The sequence below is a fragment of the Nuphar pumila genome, chromosome 6 (genome assembly GCF_984573655.1).
Source record: "Nuphar pumila chromosome 6, dmNupPumi1.hap1.1, whole genome shotgun sequence".
Taxonomy (NCBI): Eukaryota; Viridiplantae; Streptophyta; class Magnoliopsida; order Nymphaeales; family Nymphaeaceae; genus Nuphar; species Nuphar pumila.
In genome coordinates this window covers 104206341-104226849 of record NC_143254.1, presented here as the reverse complement: position 1 = coordinate 104226849, position 20509 = coordinate 104206341, and the positions used below count along the sequence as shown (strand labels likewise).

The 20509-nt window shown below is 41.5% G+C and overlaps 1 protein-coding gene and 1 pseudogene across 1 annotated transcript; both read left to right on the top strand.

Annotated features, from left to right (window-relative positions):
* The first annotated feature begins 1259 nt into the window (after window positions 1-1259).
* Window positions 1260-5170, top strand: LOC149835508 (uncharacterized). The gene is made up of 4 exons (XM_090008549.1): window positions 1260-1431; window positions 3925-3985; window positions 4080-4315; window positions 4897-5170. Exons 1-4 carry the CDS (start codon window positions 1314-1316, stop codon window positions 4920-4922), a joined length of 441 nt encoding a protein of 146 aa, XP_089864675.1. The 5' UTR covers window positions 1260-1313; the 3' UTR covers window positions 4923-5170.
* Window positions 5171-11090: 5920 nt separating this feature from the next.
* On the top strand, window positions 11091-15379 carry LOC149835507 (F-box protein SKIP1-like; annotated as a pseudogene).
* The last annotated feature ends 5130 nt before the right edge of the window (window positions 15380-20509 follow it).

The window sequence follows — 20509 nt, the reverse complement described above, 5'->3', positions numbered from 1 at the left end:
AGTAAGCCGGCATGTTTTTTTTAAAAAATTTGTTATATCATTTCTAAAAACTTGCAAATTGATACCCAAGTGCAGCTACAAAACTAAATTATCTTAAGATAAATGAAATTAACTAGGAAAGTAGGAAATAAATTGAAGTTAGAAAAACTGAAGTAATTCATAATCAATTTAAAACTTGACTGTCTCATCTCATAGATGCCTCATCTATTTATAGAGTTTCCGGAAAGAAAACTTGGAGTGCATCACCAAGGGAACAAAGCATGGATGCAAACAACAGGAGGAACCTATGTCCCCGTTTGGACAATTGAGGGCAAAACCAGGTTTTCAAAATACCTAGTTTTGCTTTAAGAACAAGTATTTGCCCAATTTCTTTTTTTTTTTTCTTTTTTGGACAGGCAAGCTGGGGTTAGTTAGCCAGACCCCCACCAGTTATACAAAGTACCATTGGGTTTTGAACTTGAAATGTTCCAACACAAGGTGACATGCACTAACAGTTCCTACCCTGCAAGTAGAGCCCCTGAAACTTAGTTTTGCATACGTTTGGATGACCAAACCCAAAAAATAAGTGTTTTATACACAAAACAAAAAATAGTTTAGCCTTTTCCCGACTGGCCACTAGCTGGAAAATGGCCAGGATGATATCAGCCATCTTGGAGCCACCACCCCAGCCATTTTCCGGCCGGTGGTGTCTTACGGTCAGAAAGACCAAAAAACTTTTTTTTTTTTTAATATGACAAACAATTCCTGCCATTTTTCAGACAACCGTCGAATAGAAAACTGCCGGGTTGGTATTGCCCTTTGCCGGATAATACCAGTCTAGGCAATTTAGGTTATTAATAATTGCAATTTTTAAGCAAAAAACAAATTAAAATAGTTTAATTATATTAGTCTTAAAATTTTATGCTTGTTTCAATTTTGCTGATATTTTCTCAATAAAAATGAAAAAATAGAAATTAGAAAATCAATCACAACATAATTGCCATCTTAAAAATCTGTCAGTAAACTAGTAGACGTTCATGTCTCATTGTCTCGTGAAGGAGTACTTTTTACCATTAACTGTGAAAGTCAGGTTGCGCTGTTTCCTGTCATTTTCACACTCCTGTCTTGTACTGTGTTTGACTCAGTCTCAACGTGTACTCGGTGGCGAGATTCAGTCTCCCATGATAGCGTTGCCCTTCGTGAAGTTTCTCTGCAACGTTTGGCACACGCTAACTTACCCTATAAATGTGAGAAAATTCCTCACATCCAAAGTCATCCATTCATTGTTCAGATCATTTCATTTTTTATCAACATCCCCACCTCTCCCTCGAATAATGACAACACCCCTCCAACTCCTTCTCTTCCTACTCTTGGCTCGCAATTCCATCCGTGGTTCCAATTGGAAGTTGTTGCTACTCTTTATATGTCTCAATTCCATCTGTGTCTGTGGCGGTAAGTTGCTCCAGATCGTTTCCTTTCTTTTCCATTGACACTTTAGGGCTTATTTGTTTCATGCAACTTTCATGGAAAAGTGTCTAGCTGACAATCCTTTTTTTCTTCTTTGGAACCATGAACGAAGAAAACAAACATAAAATCATCTATGCCGGCACAAGTCAGTTACAAGCTTACATTTTTCCCACCACCTATCACTTTTATGTGTGAAACCTTTGGTACCTCCCTCCTATAAAAACATTCTCATGGAAAGATTGAGTTGACAAGATTTTAAAAAAAAAATACATGTCTTTCTCATCAAAGGCCTTTTACTTCCATAGAATTGGACAAACAAGCCCAGTGAGTTTGACACGCTGGACAAAGGCTGCTTGAACAATCCAGGCAGCATTTGTCCATCAGTCACGACTCACACCCTTGGCGCACCCGGTCCTGTCCCCTTAAAAAATAACAGTAAGGAACAAAGTGATCCCGCATTCAAACATGGGACAAGTTCTTTGTTCTCATGGGGAAGGATACTGTGGATCAAACACGGCCTTAAGCTCCGTTTGTCTAATGTAGAGGAGGTTCTAAGCAGAGCATCCTTCCACGATTACAAAGCCCAACTGCCATCTTACCCCACCCCACCACACCAACCCAGGGGCGTAGCTAGGATTCATGTGAGGGGGGGGGGGGGGGGGGGGAAACAGGGGTGTAGCAAAAAAAAAATTATTTGTTTGATAGTCGGGGGTTCGGGGGCAGCGTCCCCGAAATTTTTTTTTTGAGATAAAATAAAAAATGGTTACAATTATTAATAAAAATCTATTTCATATGGACAAATCAAACTATTTGCTGCAGTCAGGGCTGGGCTAGGACTGGACTGGGCTACAAAAATGGATAAAAATCTATTTCATATGGAATCAGGGCTGGGTTAGGACTGGGCTTTTAAAAAATAACTGTTTCAGGAGGCAGGACTGGGCCACAGCCCAGTCCTGCCCCCCCCCTAGCTACGCCCTTGCACAAACCAACACGGGAGAACTTGTCGCAGAAATGGAAAAAAGCAAAGCTAGGAGGGATGGGGGAGGCTTGTTTGTGTTGACAGTGGGCAGAAATGCATACTTCTTTGTGTTTTTATGTGGAAATCATAGACTTTTCGTGGAACACAAACAAACTTGGGCTGTAGAAGTCTCTTGAGTAATTAACAGCCGATCACATGGCTGATGAGTTGTAGAGTTTGATTCATAGTTTTTGCCCTTTCAGAAGGGGGGGTTGGGGGTTCTCCTTGTCGCGCCCCCCACTGCACGATCAGTGGACGAAGGTTCACCGCCCCAGGCGGAGGGTTATAGGGAGCAGTGCACCCCCAAAAAAGAAATTTTTTTTTGGGCTTATGTTTGAGACTCGGTTACTTATGGATCAAACCCGATTTGGTTAGGGTTAGGGTTGCCACCCTTGCCTTATATTCTCTCCTTTTCTTTTTCTCTTGTAATATATAGTCGAAAAGAACAATAAGATTTCTCTTTTTGGGCGGCCATGTTTTTTTACTTTCTCAACTTTGAAGGGTGTTTTTTTCAAATTAATCTGTATATTTTTGTGTGTTTTGTTTAATAATTTTTGTTCATTGTTTCTTTTGGTTGTTTTTTGCTCATGATTTTCCTAACAATGACTGCATTTTTGGTGCAGTGAGTATCCCATAGATTGTTGTCACATGATTTGTTGTGAAAAAAATTGTGCACAACAATTTGTACAATAAGCACCTGATCACCCTCCATCTTGAGAACAGACCTGTGTCATGTGTGAGATCCAAGACATGATGGAGGGATATCGAGTGCTTAATGCACAATTTTTGTGCAATCATGTTGCACCCTATCCCGAGTCTGATTTGCTGAGGGTAAATAGGTGAATTGGGATAATGTGAAACTTGATCACCACCAAAGGCGTAGCTAGGTGGGGCAGGCAGCCCAGTCCTGCCTCCCGATTTTTTTTTTTTTTAAAGTCCAGTCCTAGCCCAGCCCTGATTCCATATGAAATAGATTTTAATTTATCTATTTTTTAGCCCAGCCTTGCCCTGACTGCAGCAAATAGTTTGATTTGTCCATATGAAATAGATTTTTATTAATAATTGTAGCCATTTTTTATTTTATCTCAAAAAAAAAAAAATCGGGAGCGCTGCCCCCGACTATTCACACAAATTTTTTTTTCCCCCCATGAATCCTAGCTACGCCACTGATCACCACCCATCAAGTATTGGGCCCCACATCTGAGAAGCGGTGTCAGAAAAATGAGTTTGTGGTCAGTGCAGCGGCACATGCATTTCATGCAATGTGATCCAACAAAGGTGTCACTTAAGCGAAACTAAACCAAGCAGGTGAAGGGGCCTTATTAGTTGTGTGGCGAACAGCATATGGAAGGCAGTCAGGTGCAGCTGCACACTCAAAACGTGCAATGTGATTACACCTGATCTGTCGTCATCGCCAGCATCACTCTTGAATCTTGATAATTGTCACTGCAATGTTTCAGACTACAATGGCTATGGGTACCTAATGGCGAGTCCCCCTCCTCCCAGTCCCCCTCCTCACAGGTATGAATCTTACGTGCCTTGGCTTATGAAACGAGCCACCCATGAGCCCTTTTGTTGTAATTCCTTGCGTTGACCAGTACCCTCATTTATGCAGACTAAAGAAAGAAACTGGTGCTGGTGAGAGGAGCAATACAAAACCATTTCCAATTCCAAATGGGCCCAACAAGGCCGGTTCAAGTGGCGGGAGCAGTGGGGTCAAGAAATTCAAATTCAATCTCAAAATTTTTGTTGGCGTCATCATTGGTTTATTTGCTCTCCTTGGTACGGTTTTCTGTTGCTGCAAAGAAGACGAGAATAATACAAAACTTGAAGAGAAGGCTATGGTTGGAGGTAAGCCAAAGGGTTTGAAATAGAAATCTATGGATTTGAGAGGGGACTTTATGTTAAAACAAAGAACTCGTGCTCTCACGGGCATAGCTTGAGTGTGAGGCAAACAACAATTTTTAGTGCTTGGCATGCCTCAAACTCTCATGATTTAGCTAGGCAACTGAGCCTAGCCACAATAAGCGTCTTCTCAAACACGTGTAAACAACACATGCGCGCCCACATTGTACATGCCCCGTTTACAAAGGCTTGATCGGGGACACGTACCCTCGAATTTGTTATTCTAAAAGAAAAAAAACACCCTCAAATCTGTGGGCCACGTTGGGATATGTAGGCTTGTGGCCTAACCTATGTCCATCTTGCCAAAATCTTGGCCGAGCGCTGGTAAAAAAAACAAGCCCTAGGCTCTGCCCAAAAAGCCAGGCCGCAGCCTGCGCTCGGTCCGTGGTCTAACCTGAATTTTAAGGTCATTTGCATTTTATTATACAAAAACATATTTGAGTTGTCCATGTAACAGAATTACACTGTACTCCTGTTCACGGCGCCACCATCTCCAATTTCTTGTTTATTTGTTGACGATGATGTAGGTGAAGTGCAATCTGGTCAAGCCTAATAGTTTTCTTAATGGAGGAAGGCGTGCCTTCGACTGCAATAAACTGAAACAGCAAGCGACTCTATCACATGCTCAAAGGCCCCACAGAGATGCAGATGTTGATCACTTTGCACCCTGCTATTATGGCATTTATCTTTGCAATAAAACACATTTTCCAATTTCATGAGCAATACTGCTATTTCCTATATTATATAATATTTTGTAATATCATTTGCTGTGGGACCAATGAAATAACACAATTGAGGATCATAGACCCAAGGGGTTTGGCGTAGTTGGATGACGGACAGTCTAGGTTCAAATTCAATGGGCGTCACCCCACCCCCGCGCCAAGCCGAACCTTGGCGACTCCTTGGTATCGCCTTGGAGTTTTACGCTGACATGACAGAGACAGTAAGTTGAGCCAGCACAGCCAGGTGTCTGCTCTTTGAGATTTCTCTGAGTAAAAAAAAAATAAAAAAAATTGAGGGTCACGGGTTCGAATCCTACGGGTATTACCCCCCAACAAAATGAAAAATACTAAGAGAAATGCTATGGCAATGTCTTGGGGGTTGGCATTTGGGTGACCACGAATCTCCTCCCACCATGTGAAGGGCCTCTACCGCTAGAGCCGATGCTACCGGTAGAGGTCGGTTCATGCTATACAATTTAAAGAGACATGGATCGTGTCACGGGCTAATTTTCGCTCAATAAGCCCATGCGGCGCAATGGTCCTCCTTACCGCCACAAGCCTTCTAATCGCTATCTCATAGCCACTTTTGCCACGGGCATAGAATAACTCGTAACCTGTAACACGATAGACTAGCCAATATAGCCAGACTAACGACCACAAGCCACTCACCAACACTTTCAATGTGCTGAATCAGAATATTGGCCCTGTGCGCTACTCCACGCACAACTGCCTAGCGGAAGCTCTTCAAGCGCATCTTCAAATGCGTTCTATGTTATCAATGCCACTATGTGCATAGTCGTCCCATACCAACTAAGCACTTCCGAGAAGGGCACCAACCTGCCTTAGCTTGGAATGCCATGGAGAATATTGCAGCTCCATGCGCAAGCCAGTTGAAACCTCGCCACTGAAGGATCCAAGTCTTTCGACCCCCAGTCCGAAGACCAGTTGATGATTTCAAGCCATAGCGAAGAGCACCACCCAAACTCATTCGCTGGCGCATAGGCTCTCTCTTGCCTAGCCCCGAGTATCTTTACTCGGTTGGAATCACCTAGTGTGACTCCTGGGGGAATTACTCCTAACCCACACGCACCCCCGTGCGTCCAATCGCCTCGCGTAGGACTTCTGCAAGTTGAGAGGTTCTTAAGCACTCTCCAAAGGCAACACCCTCTGGTCCGCTGGCACTGCTTAGCCAAACAACGCTCCACGTCTGTGCCGCCATACAACGATGCACTAACGATGATATCGTTGCCTATCGCATGCCATGCTACCACCGCACGTCACCGATCAAGCTGACACATACCGCGCGTTCTTACGCTTGATGCATTTTCCACTCAGTAGAGCTCCGCACTGCTCATGCCCCATTCCAAACTCGGCCCGGGACATGCTCCCCCACCCAAGCCATTATACGTCCTCGATAATGTTGGTGTAGGTAAGAACACAGTTAGCTTGATCTGCCAGTTCCCTTTTTGTGTTAACTTTTGACTAACTTCTTTTTCTTCCAGCTCAACTTGTTCTGGTGTCCATCCACCATCTCCACAATCTTCAATATGCCAAGTCTCATATCTTAGCGCATTTCTGATCGTTTAGACAACAGTCTTCCGCTTTCTCACAACGAGCATTCCATGCTCGTGGAACCCCAGTGTAGTTCCAACTCAAGCAGGGCATCCTTGCCTGCATGACAAGCTTGTCGTCATGAAGCTCATGGCTGGGTTGCCTTCCAACCTCAGCAAGGGCACTTTGAGCCCTTTGTGATCCTCTCAGAGAAAGATGACCACCAATGTTTCCCGTAGAGATCTCTATCCCTTTAGGACAACATTTACGGTTTTTCAATGATCCATCTGAGTCCTCAAGTGGGAAATGCTTTGCTGGAGCATTAACCCAATGGGATCCTTCAGAGTGTCTTCGTGGCACTCGTCCTCCTCACATAGGCACCTTTGGCCCAATGTTGCTGCGTCTTCCTCACATAGGCACCTTCGGCTCAATGCTGCTGCTCCCCTCCCAAAGCCCGCATGTTGCAACTCTCTTCTAGAGTCAGCAGAGAATTTCCGCAGGGATCAACGATCCAAGAACAACAACTCTTTCCGCACACACACTTCTCAGAGAACTTTCAATTTAAGGGATCAAACCGACGAGCATCTTTGCTCAACGTGGGCACTCCGCTAACCCACAAACTTGGGAGAGAGCACAAGTTTTATCAAGTCTCCCCGACCCAAAGGTGCAAATCCTTCCAGCCGAATCCAATATGCATTCTCCGCATGCACAAGGCAAACGCTACGCTCCATCTGTGAGCCTAACGCACAACTGGTGAGGATCTTTTTGATTTATCTGCGTTCCCTTAGCCAGCAACTGAACAACAACCTTACGTTTCAGAATATCGTGGTAAAGATGTCCCATACCATCCAACCACTACTTTGCTTCAACGATTCGATTCACCAATCTTCAGTTACGCAATTTTGCATCACAAGAATAAACCATCTTTGTTCCTTTCAGTGTCGCACATGAATAACAAGGTCTCCGTGAACCTTTTCTTTTTTAGTGTATCTTGCTCAAGATATCGATCTGCTTTGATACCAATTGTCACGGGCTAATTTTCGCTCAATAAGCCCATGCGGCGCAACGGTCCTCCTTACCGCCACAAGCCTTCTAATCGCTATCTCATAGCCACTTTTGCCACGGGCATAGAATAGCTCGCAACCTGTAACACGATAGACTAGCCAATATAGCCAGACTAACGACCACAAGCCACTCACCAACACTTTCAATGTGCTGAATCAGAATATTGGCCCTGTGCGCTACCCCACGCACAGCTGCCTAGCGGAAGCTCTTCAAGCGCATCTTCAAATGCGTTCTATGTTATCAATGTCACTTTGTGTATAGTCGTCCCATACCAACTAAGCACTTCTGAGAAGGGCACCAACCTGCCTTAGCTTGGAATGCCATGGAGCACATTTCAGCTCCATGCGAAAGCCAGTTGAAACCTCGCCACTAAAGGATCCAAGTCTTTCGACCCCCAGTCCGAAGACCAGTTGATGATTTCATGCCATAGCGAAGAGCATCACCCAAACTCATTCACTGACGCATAAGCTCTCTCTTGCCTAGCCCCGAGTATCTTTACTCGGTTGGAATCACCTAGTGTGACTCCTGGGGGAATTACTCCTAACCCACACGCACCCCCGTGCGTCCAATCGCCTCGCGTGGGACTTCCGCAAGTTGAGAGGTTCTTAAGCACTCTCCAAAGGCAACACCCTCTGGTCCGCTGACACTGCTTAGCCAAACAACGCTCCACGTCTGTGCCGCCATACAACGATGCACTAACGACGATATCGTTGCCTATCGCATGCCATGCTACCACCGCACGTCACCAATCAAGCTGACGCATACTGCGCGTTCTTACGCTCGATGCATTTTCCACTCAGTAGAGCTCCGCACTGCTCATGCCCCATTCCAAACTCGGTCCGGGACATATCGAGGGATGCCAATAAATCGATTATGTTTAGTTGCATTTTGCTAAAGCCAATAGCATTATGATTACACACAAAGGTGGGCTTGGTGTAGTGGGATGGGCCTATACCGTTTAGGTTCAAATTTTACAGGCTTTACCTCTATGTGTAAGCCTAAGCTTGGCAACTTCTTGGGGTCGAGGAGAAAGCTCTCTGAGTTTTAGGCTAACATGGACAGAGACCGTAAATAACGCAGGTTGAGTCTATGCATCTAGAGCGGTTTCTCCAGTTAAAAAAAAAACATATATGATTATAATCGTATGCGGATATGATTTTGATTTTTCGTGAACAAACTCGACAAATACCCCAATCTGATCGACATCTTAATCCATTTATATAAAAAAAACATGAATATGGTATGATTTTTTTCACCATCCGATTAGTTGAATACGATATTTTACCACATCCCATCTGAATACGATCGGTCTACATCCCTATATGGACCTTTTTCTTCTTTCTTCTGGCCGTTAAATGTTGCAGTAAATACTCAGAGAGAGAGAGAGAGAGAGAGAGAGAGAGAGAGAGAGAGAGAGAGAGAGAGAGAGAGAGAGAGTCAACATTACTACTCATGAAGATGAACAAAATGTTGAACCCATGAACCGAACAATATAGAAAATAAAACAAAAACATAGAAAAATAAAAAGCTAAAAAAAAAGAAACTACATAACAACAAAAAACAAAACCAAGCTCAATCAAGATCCGCTCGATTAGAAGAAACCACTGATGAGTGAATGTTGCTGAGGGAATGAGAGGTCTCTAAGATGCATACGTAGAATCACATATACATCAACCAAGATTTTATGGACAAGATTATTAAGGATGACCGAAATTTGACGGAAAGTAGCATCATTGCGTGCCATCCAAACAAACAACCAAGTAGTAAGCAACCATGTCTTCCGGATCAGTCTCCGCCGCTTGCATCGTCTAATTTCAATAAGGCCCAGGAGCAGATCAAGCACAAAAGACTCCTCTTTAACAATTACGTCCGGAGATCTCCACGTCCTATTAATTAGGGCCACAAAGATTGGGCAGAACCAAAATAAATGAGAAGTAGTTTCTTCAGTAGCTTAACAAAGCACACACTAGCTAGAAAATTGAAAGCCCAACTTCTTTAAATAACAGTGAGTCTGAATCCAATCATGCAAAATTAACCAAGCCAAAACTCGAGATCTTGGGGAAGGGCCCTTAGCCCAAAACACACACTCAAAAAACCAATCTTCCCCCGGGGAGAGCAACGATCTATACACTTTGTGGGTAAGGAACACACCATTTGGCGCAATCGCCCATTGCAACCACTGATCATAATTTTCCGCATCTCCAATTTGATCTCTAAAGAACGATAAAACTCTCAACCACATGCTTCGCAAGTACGAGATCGCCAACCCTCGGGTTCCATAACGAAAAAAGATAAATCAGGAGCACCATATTTAGCACAAAGCAAATGGGCACATGAAGAACCTGGTTGATGGGTCATCCAACATTGCTTGGCCACCAGAGCATTACTCCTCTGTCTTGGAGCAAAAACACCTAAGCCAACTATACGCCTAGGTAACACCACCGTTCGCCAACCAACCAAATGGCGCTTACTCTGTAGTTGACACCTAGACCAAAGAAAATCCGCCATTAAACGACACATTTGCTTCTCTACACTCAAAGACATCACGAACATTGACATGAAGAATTCAAAAATAGAAGAAAGAACATGTCTAATTAAAGTCAGACGACCAACGATGGAGAGATAAGACGCCTAACACGAAAAAAGCTTGTTTTTTACTTTTTGAATAGTTAGAGCCCAAGCAGCGGAAGAGAGGCGCTTCACTTGTAACGCCATGCCCAAATACGTCATCGGCAACTCAGAGATTGCACAATTAAAAATCCGTTAACCTGCTGCAAGCATAGAAGACTCAACATTGAACATAGTAACAAAGCATTTGCTATCATTTAGGAAAAGCCCAGAAAGAGAGAGAAAGAACAAGAGAATAAGTTTGAATTTAAGCATTTGTTGCACGTTTGCTTGTCAAAAAATAATCATATCATCAACATAAATAAGAACATGGTCTGAGAAATCTGGAACATCTAAAGGATCTATCATGCGCTTCTTCGCAACACGCTTGAGCAACACCACGAGATCCTCAACAATGGCATTGAACAACAAAAGCAAGAGAGGGCAACCTTGTCGTAATCCACGCTCCAACTTGATATGGTCACCTCTAATGTCGTTAATCTTAATCATGGCCTGAGCATTAGAGATCAATTCTCTCACCCACTTAGAAAAATGTTGATGAATGCCAAAATTGGATAACGTTTGAAATAAGAAGGGCCAATGTACAAATCAAAAGCTTTATGAAAATCTAATTTATGAGAAAAGTAAGGTTGGACACTAAGAGAGAGAGAGAGAGAGAGAGTTGGGAAGAAGCAGACGAAGGAAGAAATCAAATGTTGGGGGGGGGGGGGTTGGGGGAATGGGCGGAGATGACCAGAGAGTGACTGGTGGATATAATGGTGAGGTTGCTCCTTGAGGACCGATGGAGGTGGGTCCCGCTGGTCTGCAGATTGTGGCTTGCTGCCTCCCGCGACCTAGGGATGGCAGTGAACCGGGGGAAAGCGGGGGCCCGCCCCGCCTCGCCCCGTTTGGACCGGGGATGAAGGGTATCAAACGAGGATGGAGGTGGGGATGAAGGTTAGAATCCATCCCCGTCCAGGCATGGAGGCAGGGATGGACGTGCACTTTTCCCCTCCCTGCCCCGTCCCCGCCACGATCCCCGCCCCAACCCTGCCCCGACCACTTTTCCCCGCAATATCCCCGCCCCGCCTCATCCCCATTTGAACCGGGGATGGAGGTCATGAAACGAGGATGAAGGTGGGGGTGGAGGATAAAATCCATCCCCGCCGGGGATGGAGGCGGGGGTGGAGGATAAAATCTTGAGGCGGGGAGGTGGTGGAGACCTTGTCCCCCGCCCCACTGCCATCCCTACCGCGACCCTTCCCTCTGGCGCACCCTCGACCTCGAGCCCTCCTTCTCCTCCGCTGCTCCCGCCTCCTCCGATCACCCCGATTGTGGTTCCCCGACTTCTAGGCCACCGTCGATTCCATGCTCTGATCCGCCGCCCACTGGAGCTCCGACGGTGGCGGTGGCGGAGGCCTCAGGGAGGTCCTCGTCCGCCACTGCACCAATTGATCCCTCTGCATCCTCTCCGAGAGGTTCTGGCTTATCCTCCTGCTTCTCTTGACTTGGCTCTGTTTTCATTTCTTCATCGATTTTGGGGTTAGGGTTTTGGTTCTCTCTCGATTTTGATCACGGTTAGGGTTTGGATTTCGCGTTGATGTCGATGGAGAGATTTGTGTTTTTTGACTGTGAATTATATTCGGAATATCGTGGTGTGATTCGTACAACAATTTTCCAACTTATCTGAGTTTTCTGGATAAGTGGGGGCATCCGGACGTCACCCTAGGTGTTTGGACGCGAATGTTTATATGGGAAAAGTGGGGTATAATTGGGGAAATTCGTCTGATCCTTTGGGTTCGTGTAGGGTTTGATAGCGCGATCTACGTTTTCAGTTGTGAATTAGGTTTTGGAAATTGGAATATCAGATTGAGCTTCGTAAATCAATTTCCCGACTTATCCTAAAGTTGTGGATAAGTGGGCGCGTCACGTCTCTTCGGATGTCTGGATGTGACTGTTTATCTGGAGAAGTGGATGTAAATTGGGGTAATGGATTTTGATTCACGATCCCCCTTTTGTTGCATATTCCAAATTTTTGGATAAGTTGTTCCAAATGCCTGAGGATAAAAGGGGAGTTGCGAGACATGGTTTTCGGGATTTGAAATTTGCATGAAGTAGTTACCAATAGAATAAAAACAAGAATTTTGAATATGCAGATAAATAGAATTCATGCTTAGATCTGTTTTGCGTTATTTGCTTAGGAATTGCATTTTAAATTCTTCCTTTTCTCCGCTATTATGTTCTCGACATTCTTAGATTTTATGGCTTCGAAGTTGTTGCAGAATAGATTTTTTTCTTTTTGTAAAATCTTTGTTTTCTGTTTTTTTTTTGTAATTAAATTATAATTGGTGGTTGATAATGAGTTGTTGGGGATCTGAAAGTGTGTTCTGCTTGCTCTTGGGATTGTTTCTAGATTTTTCTACTTCCTTATAAGGTGATTGTTCTTTTTTGTATTTTGTTGGTGGAAGGAATATAGATTTGAATTTGGGGTTTGACTTGTGTGAGTTGGTCAATTACTTTGCATTTATGCAGTTGTAAGAATACTGTGGATGTTTTGGATGTGGTACATTTAAACTTTTTTCGGTTGAACATTTTCTGCACTTGGTTTTCTAGAGATTCATGTACTTGGGTCACAAATATCTAGTGGACTTGTTTATTCTTATTGTAATCGATGTTCGAACGCGAATCCTTTCTTGTGATCTATGTTGGCCTTGGATGTTAGATTGGGGAAAGATGGTGGCTTCTGTTTTTCAGCTTTACATAATTGTCGAGCACATTGATAATCTATGGAGGTACACTTCGTGGTATATGAGTTGGGGTGGTGCTTGTCTCAATTAGGGGTTTGATAAGTTTGTGGATGGTAAAGAGGGTTTGAAAGTGTTATATGATTTAAGACAGATTAGAGTTTGATGAAAAGGGATCACTAGGAAAAGGGGATGAAGTGCATGTTCAGCAGACAATAGGAAGTAGTTGGGAAGGCGTGCTAGGGCTGGGTATTAGACATAGAGGGAGACAAAGAAAGAGGTTGCTTGAGATGCTCACAAATAGTATCAGCAGCTTCCTTTAAACGACTGCAAACATAGAGGAATAAAAGAAGCAAACCCAAAACTTTAATTTCAAATAAAAGTGTAAAAATTTTAAAATTTGGAAAAAAAATGAAAAAGTGTGTTTTTCTTGCTTTTCCGACATCATTTGTAAAAAAACAGGCATTTTCTTGATAATTTTCCTCCTAGGAACCCACCAGGACTCACATTTCATCTAGATGATTGTGAGGCACCGGACCAACCTAGGTTGCCTGGGGTGATGCCTAGGTAGGTGATCAGCAAGCAGCTAGCCACGAGAGGCCAATTTTTTCTAGAATTGGAAACTAAAAACTTTCATTCTGTCTAGAAAGAAAGCTCTAAATTCATTAGCTACTCCTTTTAATAGCTTTGAAAGTCAGAAATGTCTTCTAACTGATTAAGCAGCTGCAGTAATAATCTGGTTGGAGATGAGGAAGATGAAGAAACAATGCAGCCTCAGGTGAGAAAAAGTGTGCTCGCCTAGTGACCTTCTGTGTGAGGGAAAACACACAAGTATTTATTTAGTAAGGAAACAAAATCAGGTTGGTTACAAGCTTTGTAAAAATTACAACTATGCCCCCATATGTGGTGAAACCCAAACTGAACAACCAAATGAAGTAAACAACAAAAAGTGCAAACATGCCATCATTAGATGTCGTTAAGTGAAACATATTTAAAACTTCATAACAAAATGTCATTATTAACATGCTTCCAGCATGTTCATCTCTCTCTCTTTTGTTTATTTTGCAAGTCAAAAATTGTCTTCTTGCTGATTATTAGAGTAATTGGTATTTTCTTCGTGTAAGTTCACAAAAAGGAGTTACCATTTATGTGCCAAAGTTACCTGAGACGTACCCCCAGCATGTTCCAGAACTCTGTGTCTGTGTGCCTCTGGCCTAGATGTTTGAATGTTGAAACCTTTGCAATGTTTGTACAATGCACATTTATGAAGAGCAGGATCCAAGCCTTGGTGTTTTGGGATATTTGATATAGGCAACACAAGAGTGCCAAATTTCTTTTGTCTTGCTGTTTTTCATATCAAAACCTCTTGCAATGTTTGTGGAATACATATTTTATCAGAAAAGCTCAGTGAGTCTTGGTTGGGGTTTCCTTGGATGACCACTTGAGGAGGAGATGGAATGTGCTTCTTCTCTAACTTTAGGGAAAGATACCAAAGCTAGTTTCCCCTGGACTAGTTGAATGGGTGTCTATTGTTTTCTGCAATGGTGCAAGGGAATACATTATCAGCATAATGCAATTCTCTGATGGTTGTATAGTATCGCAAGTGATCATATTTGTCGTTACATTGGTGCATGGTGCATGGTGCATTATTGTTCTTCTATTTGGAGATTAAATAAGTGATGCTTATTCCTCCTTTTGCAGATCTCCAGACCTTCAAATTCTTTCAATTAAAAGCAGCCCAAACGTGACTGACATATCGATATCGAAAATTGCAGCCACTTGCAACATGCTTAGTGAACTGGACATTAGTTTCTGTTACAATATCTCTCACGAGTCATTGGAGTTGATTGGGCGTAATTGTCTAAATTTGAAAGTTTTAAGAAGGAACCTGTTGAATTGGCTAGACCCTTCTCAGCACATAGGAATCATTCCTGCGGAGTATCTCAACTCTGCTCCTCAGGATGGGGATGAAAAGGCTGCTGTTATTGCAAAATTTATGCCTAATCTTGTGCGTTTAGAACTCCGATTATCCAAGTTATCACCTAATGGGCTCAAATCGATTGTGGAGGGATGCGTGAACTTGGAGTTCTTGGACCTCTTTGGATGTGCTAATCTGACGAGCAGAGCATTGCAAGATGCTGCAGAAAACCTGAAGAATTTGAAGGTGCTTACCCGTCCTAATTTCTACATTCCAAGGTCAGTTTTTCATACTGAAAGATACGGGCATTGGAGGTTATACGATGAACGTTTCCAGACAAATGTTTTCCAAATCTGCGCGTCATGATTCGAGGCATCAACACTGTATATTCGGCAAACTGAATTCTGTTGTTGCTAGTTGTAAATTATCAAGTTCTGGCATGTCATGCCATGAAAACACCATCTAAGTGGGTTTATATATGTTCTCTTGTTCTTGTTTATGCTTGGGGGAAGTTCACGTCACTTGTTTGGCTTTTTTAATGGTTGCTTCCGTTTGGAGGTAGCTAACTGCATTCTGCAATAAGCAACATCATATTTTCTGGCCTTGCTCAAAATAATTTTACTTGTATGTTGCTTAAAATATTTTTACTTGTATGATTGTGAGTTGTGACAAGTAAGCAGGCTTTTCAAGGGCTTCAAAAATCAAGGGCCCACAATTTACAAAAACTTCACACCTTTAGAATTACGTTGGATACAACTCAAAGAATCATATTTTTCATTGGAGAAAGATGATCCAATGTACAATCCCTAGCGAACAAGGCATGTTGAACACGTCCATGAGGTCGGATGAGCTGATACAACTTGCACATGATTTTTAACTAAATTGTATATACTGATATACAGTTGACCGTAGAGAGAGAGAGAGAGAGAGAGAGAGAGAGAGAGAGAGAGAGAGAGAGAGCATCTTCAGCAATGGCAGCCTCATGCTCCAGCGGGGGCTGCATCTTCAACAGTCGTTTGCCACTACAAGAATGAAGGGCGTTGCTGGCACATTATTGCGCTGGTAATAACCTTCAGTGGCGCAGAACTCCAACTTATTGTGGGGAGAAGATATGTTGGTAACGACTTTCCAACTCTAAATCAGCTTTCTCACAGGTGTTATGTCACTTCTTGTAATCCTTGTTTGGAGGGTTGTAAACTTTTGAAATCTGATCCTCAGATGGGGGATCGTGTGGTTTGGCGCCAACGGCCTTCAGATTTATCTGACTGACCCTTTTGTGAAGAAGGGGGCCTTAATTCCGCAGTTCTGTTATAAAAAAAAAGTGTCATATTAAATGGCGCTCTACTGATTTCATTATTAAAGATTAGGATATTCTTTTGGATGGTGGTATGAAATTAAGATCAACTCGGTGCCTGCCCTTATGTTAAACATTATCATGTAATGAAATCACAAATTTCTTCGTTCAAAGACATTCCTGCTTATAAATTTTGGTCCACAAACCAGCATCTTCACATATAACAAAATCCACCGCAACCGGCATGCCCACTTGACTTTCAATTGCCAAGTAGCACATTGTACCATAGTTGGCAAACTAGTAACTCGGGTTCGGATCGGACTCCTACTGGGTTACCAAGTCAGTGGGTGACTCAGATGAGTACTCTATATTTTATAGTGTAAGCACATGAATAAGACATGAAAATAACAATAAATAAGTTGCAAAAACATATAAATATACATCATTATTAACTTTTTTCATTGAACAATATTAGATTCTTCATAACAAGTGACTTTATATAAGAATTATGCATTAAAATAATAAAATACAAGATAAAAAATGTTTATTTAATGGATTGGATTTAAAATTGACCCAGTTGGGGTCCGAACCGGGTTGACTCAGGCGATTCTTGAGTAGACTCGCCGGTCTTGCCAACTATGCATTGTACACATCAGATATGCTACTTGTTCACGTACAAGGAAGTCCACCGCAACCAACAGGGCCACTTGGCACACATGCCATTCCATGTATTGCCATAGCCTTATCCTACACCCATGTTTATAAGGAAGATAAATCATATGGCTTCCCATCACGAGTGCATGGTCATATATATATATATATATATATATATATATATATATATATATATATATATATATATATATATATATATATATATAGTGATTCTATATGAGTCACTAGAAATATAGGCATTTTCAACAGTTTTTTGGCAAATCCAACCATGTGGATGTGCTTGGCATGGTGAATTTGCTAGGTATTGGATCATGTGTTATTGATGAAAATATTTATGAAGATTACGAGCCATTGATTTTAAAGCTTAAAAAAAATCTTGTTTATGCATCAAAATCGGACTATTCAAGAAAGGGTTCTAATAAAACTAAGCATGCAGAACAGGCGGTTAAATTCAATAGAAAAGAACAAAAAATCTATGAAAATTATGGTTCACACATTAGTTCTCATATTCCCAGTTCTCATGTTCTAGTGATTATATATACAGGGGAATGAAAACCTCCCCAATGGAACCCCTCCCAAACCTCCCCAATAGAATTTTTTAGTGTTTTTGGTAAAATTCTGACCATACAGATGTGCTGAGTATGATTGATTTACTATAAATCAATAATTGGATCATGAATTTTGGATAAAAAAATGGTATTTAGAGCCTTGAAATTTTTTGAAAATTGTATGTCGTTGATTTTAAAACTTATAAAAACATATCCATACGTCATAATCAAATGCTCTAAGAACTGATTCCTATAAAAACAAGCATATAGATCACCTGTGTGGTCAGAATTTTGAAAAAAATAACAAAAATCCAATCAAATATCCATTGAGGAAGTTTGTGAGGGTTTCCCACAATGAAACTGTCTAAGCTTTGAGTATGGTTGGGCATCATGTTGACAAAGCGCTTGACCAAGTAAATTTTGGCCCTTACTAAGGAGGAGGGTTGGCATCAATGGCAACAGGCCATGAAAATCTACATTACAAGTAGGAATATAAACTTTTGGCCAATTCCATATCTGAGTAATTGAATGATCGCTAAACAGATTCAAATTAAGATGGTGAAAAGTTCACACCAGATTTGCTTTTTTACATACTAAAAAATGACTGTATTACCCTTAAGAATAATGCTATTTTATAGAATAGCATCAAGATATCTCAATATATATTTCCCGAATACCAGGACACCCGATCTATTTTTGCTGAATATAGGGGTATTTTTTATGATTTTTACCTTTTCGCTAGAACACCCAAACTCATCATTTCAACAAAACTCCACTTTTTTCAGCGAAACTGGGATTCACCTACTTTGAAACAACAAAACTCAGTTTTTGTAACAAAACCAATGAGTATCAGTTGTGAGACTTTTTTTTATCCACCCGCTCGATTTTTACTAAATATGAGTGTATTTCTAATGATTTTCCCTTTAGCTAGAACAATGTTCTAGCGAAACTCACCATTTTGACTCTACTTTTTATAGCACTCATTTTTTTTGCAACTAATCTAATGAATCTCAATTGTGAGAATTTTTTTACAACTGCTTTTCGTTCACTCCACCCTTATCATCTCCGTCGCTACCACCACTTCTCCACCATCACCAATACGATCAGAGCCGTAGCTGTGTTTTATGAGGCCTGAGGCGGAGGGAAAAAAATGGGCCCCCTATTAATAGTAGTAGTTCAGGGGCAGCGCCTCTGATTTTTTTTTAAAGAATCAAAATAACAATAAAATTTGCATTCACATTAAACAAATATAATATTTCAAATATTTATATTATATTAAACAAAAATGTATAAAATATTTATATAAACTACCTAAACAATGGGCCCCTAATTTTTTTTTGTGCCCAGGGGCCCTGAGGCCCAAACCTCATTGGCCTCTTTATAGGTCCGGCTCTAAATACGATCACCATTACCACTCCCACCAATGCTACCAAGGTCTACAATTAGCATCACCATTATCACCTTGATTAACATTGCCACCATCTTTATCCACCACCATTAACATCACCACCACCAATAGGTTTAGCTAGTCCTATAGTAACTAGGTTTCACAACTGAGTTTCTCTGACCAAAGTCGAGTTTCGCTAAAACTATATAGGTGAATCTTAGTTTCCCTAAAACTTTTAAAGGTTATACAATTTTAGCGAAACTGAGATTCACTTAATTTTGATGAAACTCAGTTGTAATAGAATAGCGAAACTCGATAGCAATAGAATAGTAAAACTCAGTCATGAAATTTAGTTGTTATAGGACTAGCGAAACCTAGTGGTGGTGGTGATCAGGATGATGGGTGGTAGTAATAATGGTGAAGATAGATGGAGATGGTGGCAACGGTGGATGGAGGTGGTGGAAATTGTGATGGTGATGGTGGTAATGACAATGGTAGTAGTGGTGGTAGTAATGTCTGTGATGAAAATAGTGATATATGGTGGTGGTGGTAATGGTTGTGAAGCGGTAGAGTTGTGATAGTGATAATGGTGATTAGGATGATGGGGGTGGAGTGGAAGAAGAGTAGTAAAAAAAAAAGTCTCACAAATGAGTTGCACTATTTCAATGCATAGGTGAATCTGAGTTTGGTTGTAAAAACAGTAGGGTTTTGCTGACACGGTGAGTTTGCTAGAAAGGTGTTATAACAAAATGATAAAAATCATAAAAAAACACCCCCATATTCAATAGAAATCAAGCCGGTGGGTTAAAAAGAAGTCTCACAACTGAGATTCGTTGGTTATGTTGCAAAAGCTGAGTTTCACTGTTTCAATGTATAGGCGAATCTCAGTTTCAATCGAAAAAGTTAAGTTTCGCTGAAATGGTGAGGTGTTCTAGCGAAAGGGTAAAATCATTTTATGAATGAGTCATGAAAGCCAATCCTCCTCCATTTCATATTGATAATATAAAAGAGTTTCACATTTGCCACAATCCCTTGAAACCATATCCTCACTAATGACTCTAGTCCACAAAAATTGAAAAGAAGGCTGAACAATTGAAAAGCTTGTATGGATGAAAATCAATTCTAAGTCAAAGAAATTGAGAGTAACCACAAATTTTCAATTCTTGGTCATGAGAATGTTCTTCTACAAGTCTTTGTTGAACAAAGTCTCATCCAAACGGTGAGATTTGTCAAAAACGAGAAAATTTATCATTGACAAATGCCTTACTTGAAAGAAAACCTTTCCGCTATGATCATTGTTCGTGTGGTGTAGGTTGGTCTGTGGGATACAACAAAAAAAATAAAAAATTGTGCCACTGATCGTTTGTGATCAGCAGCACAAAACAGCGTCCGACCTGCGTCGAATGAGATGAGTGTTAGATGATACACCCATCTCTATTATATGATATAAAATATATCTTATAAACTATATTTAACAAGCCTATACAGCCAAGCTGGGCCGATATTTAATAACATCTACTGTTCATATTCAGCTTGCTAAACCTATTTTATGAGTTAGAGTGAGCTCTTTATAAGCCGAGCATGAGCTGAACCACGAGCAGCTCATCACTTTCCATGTCTTTTCAAAGA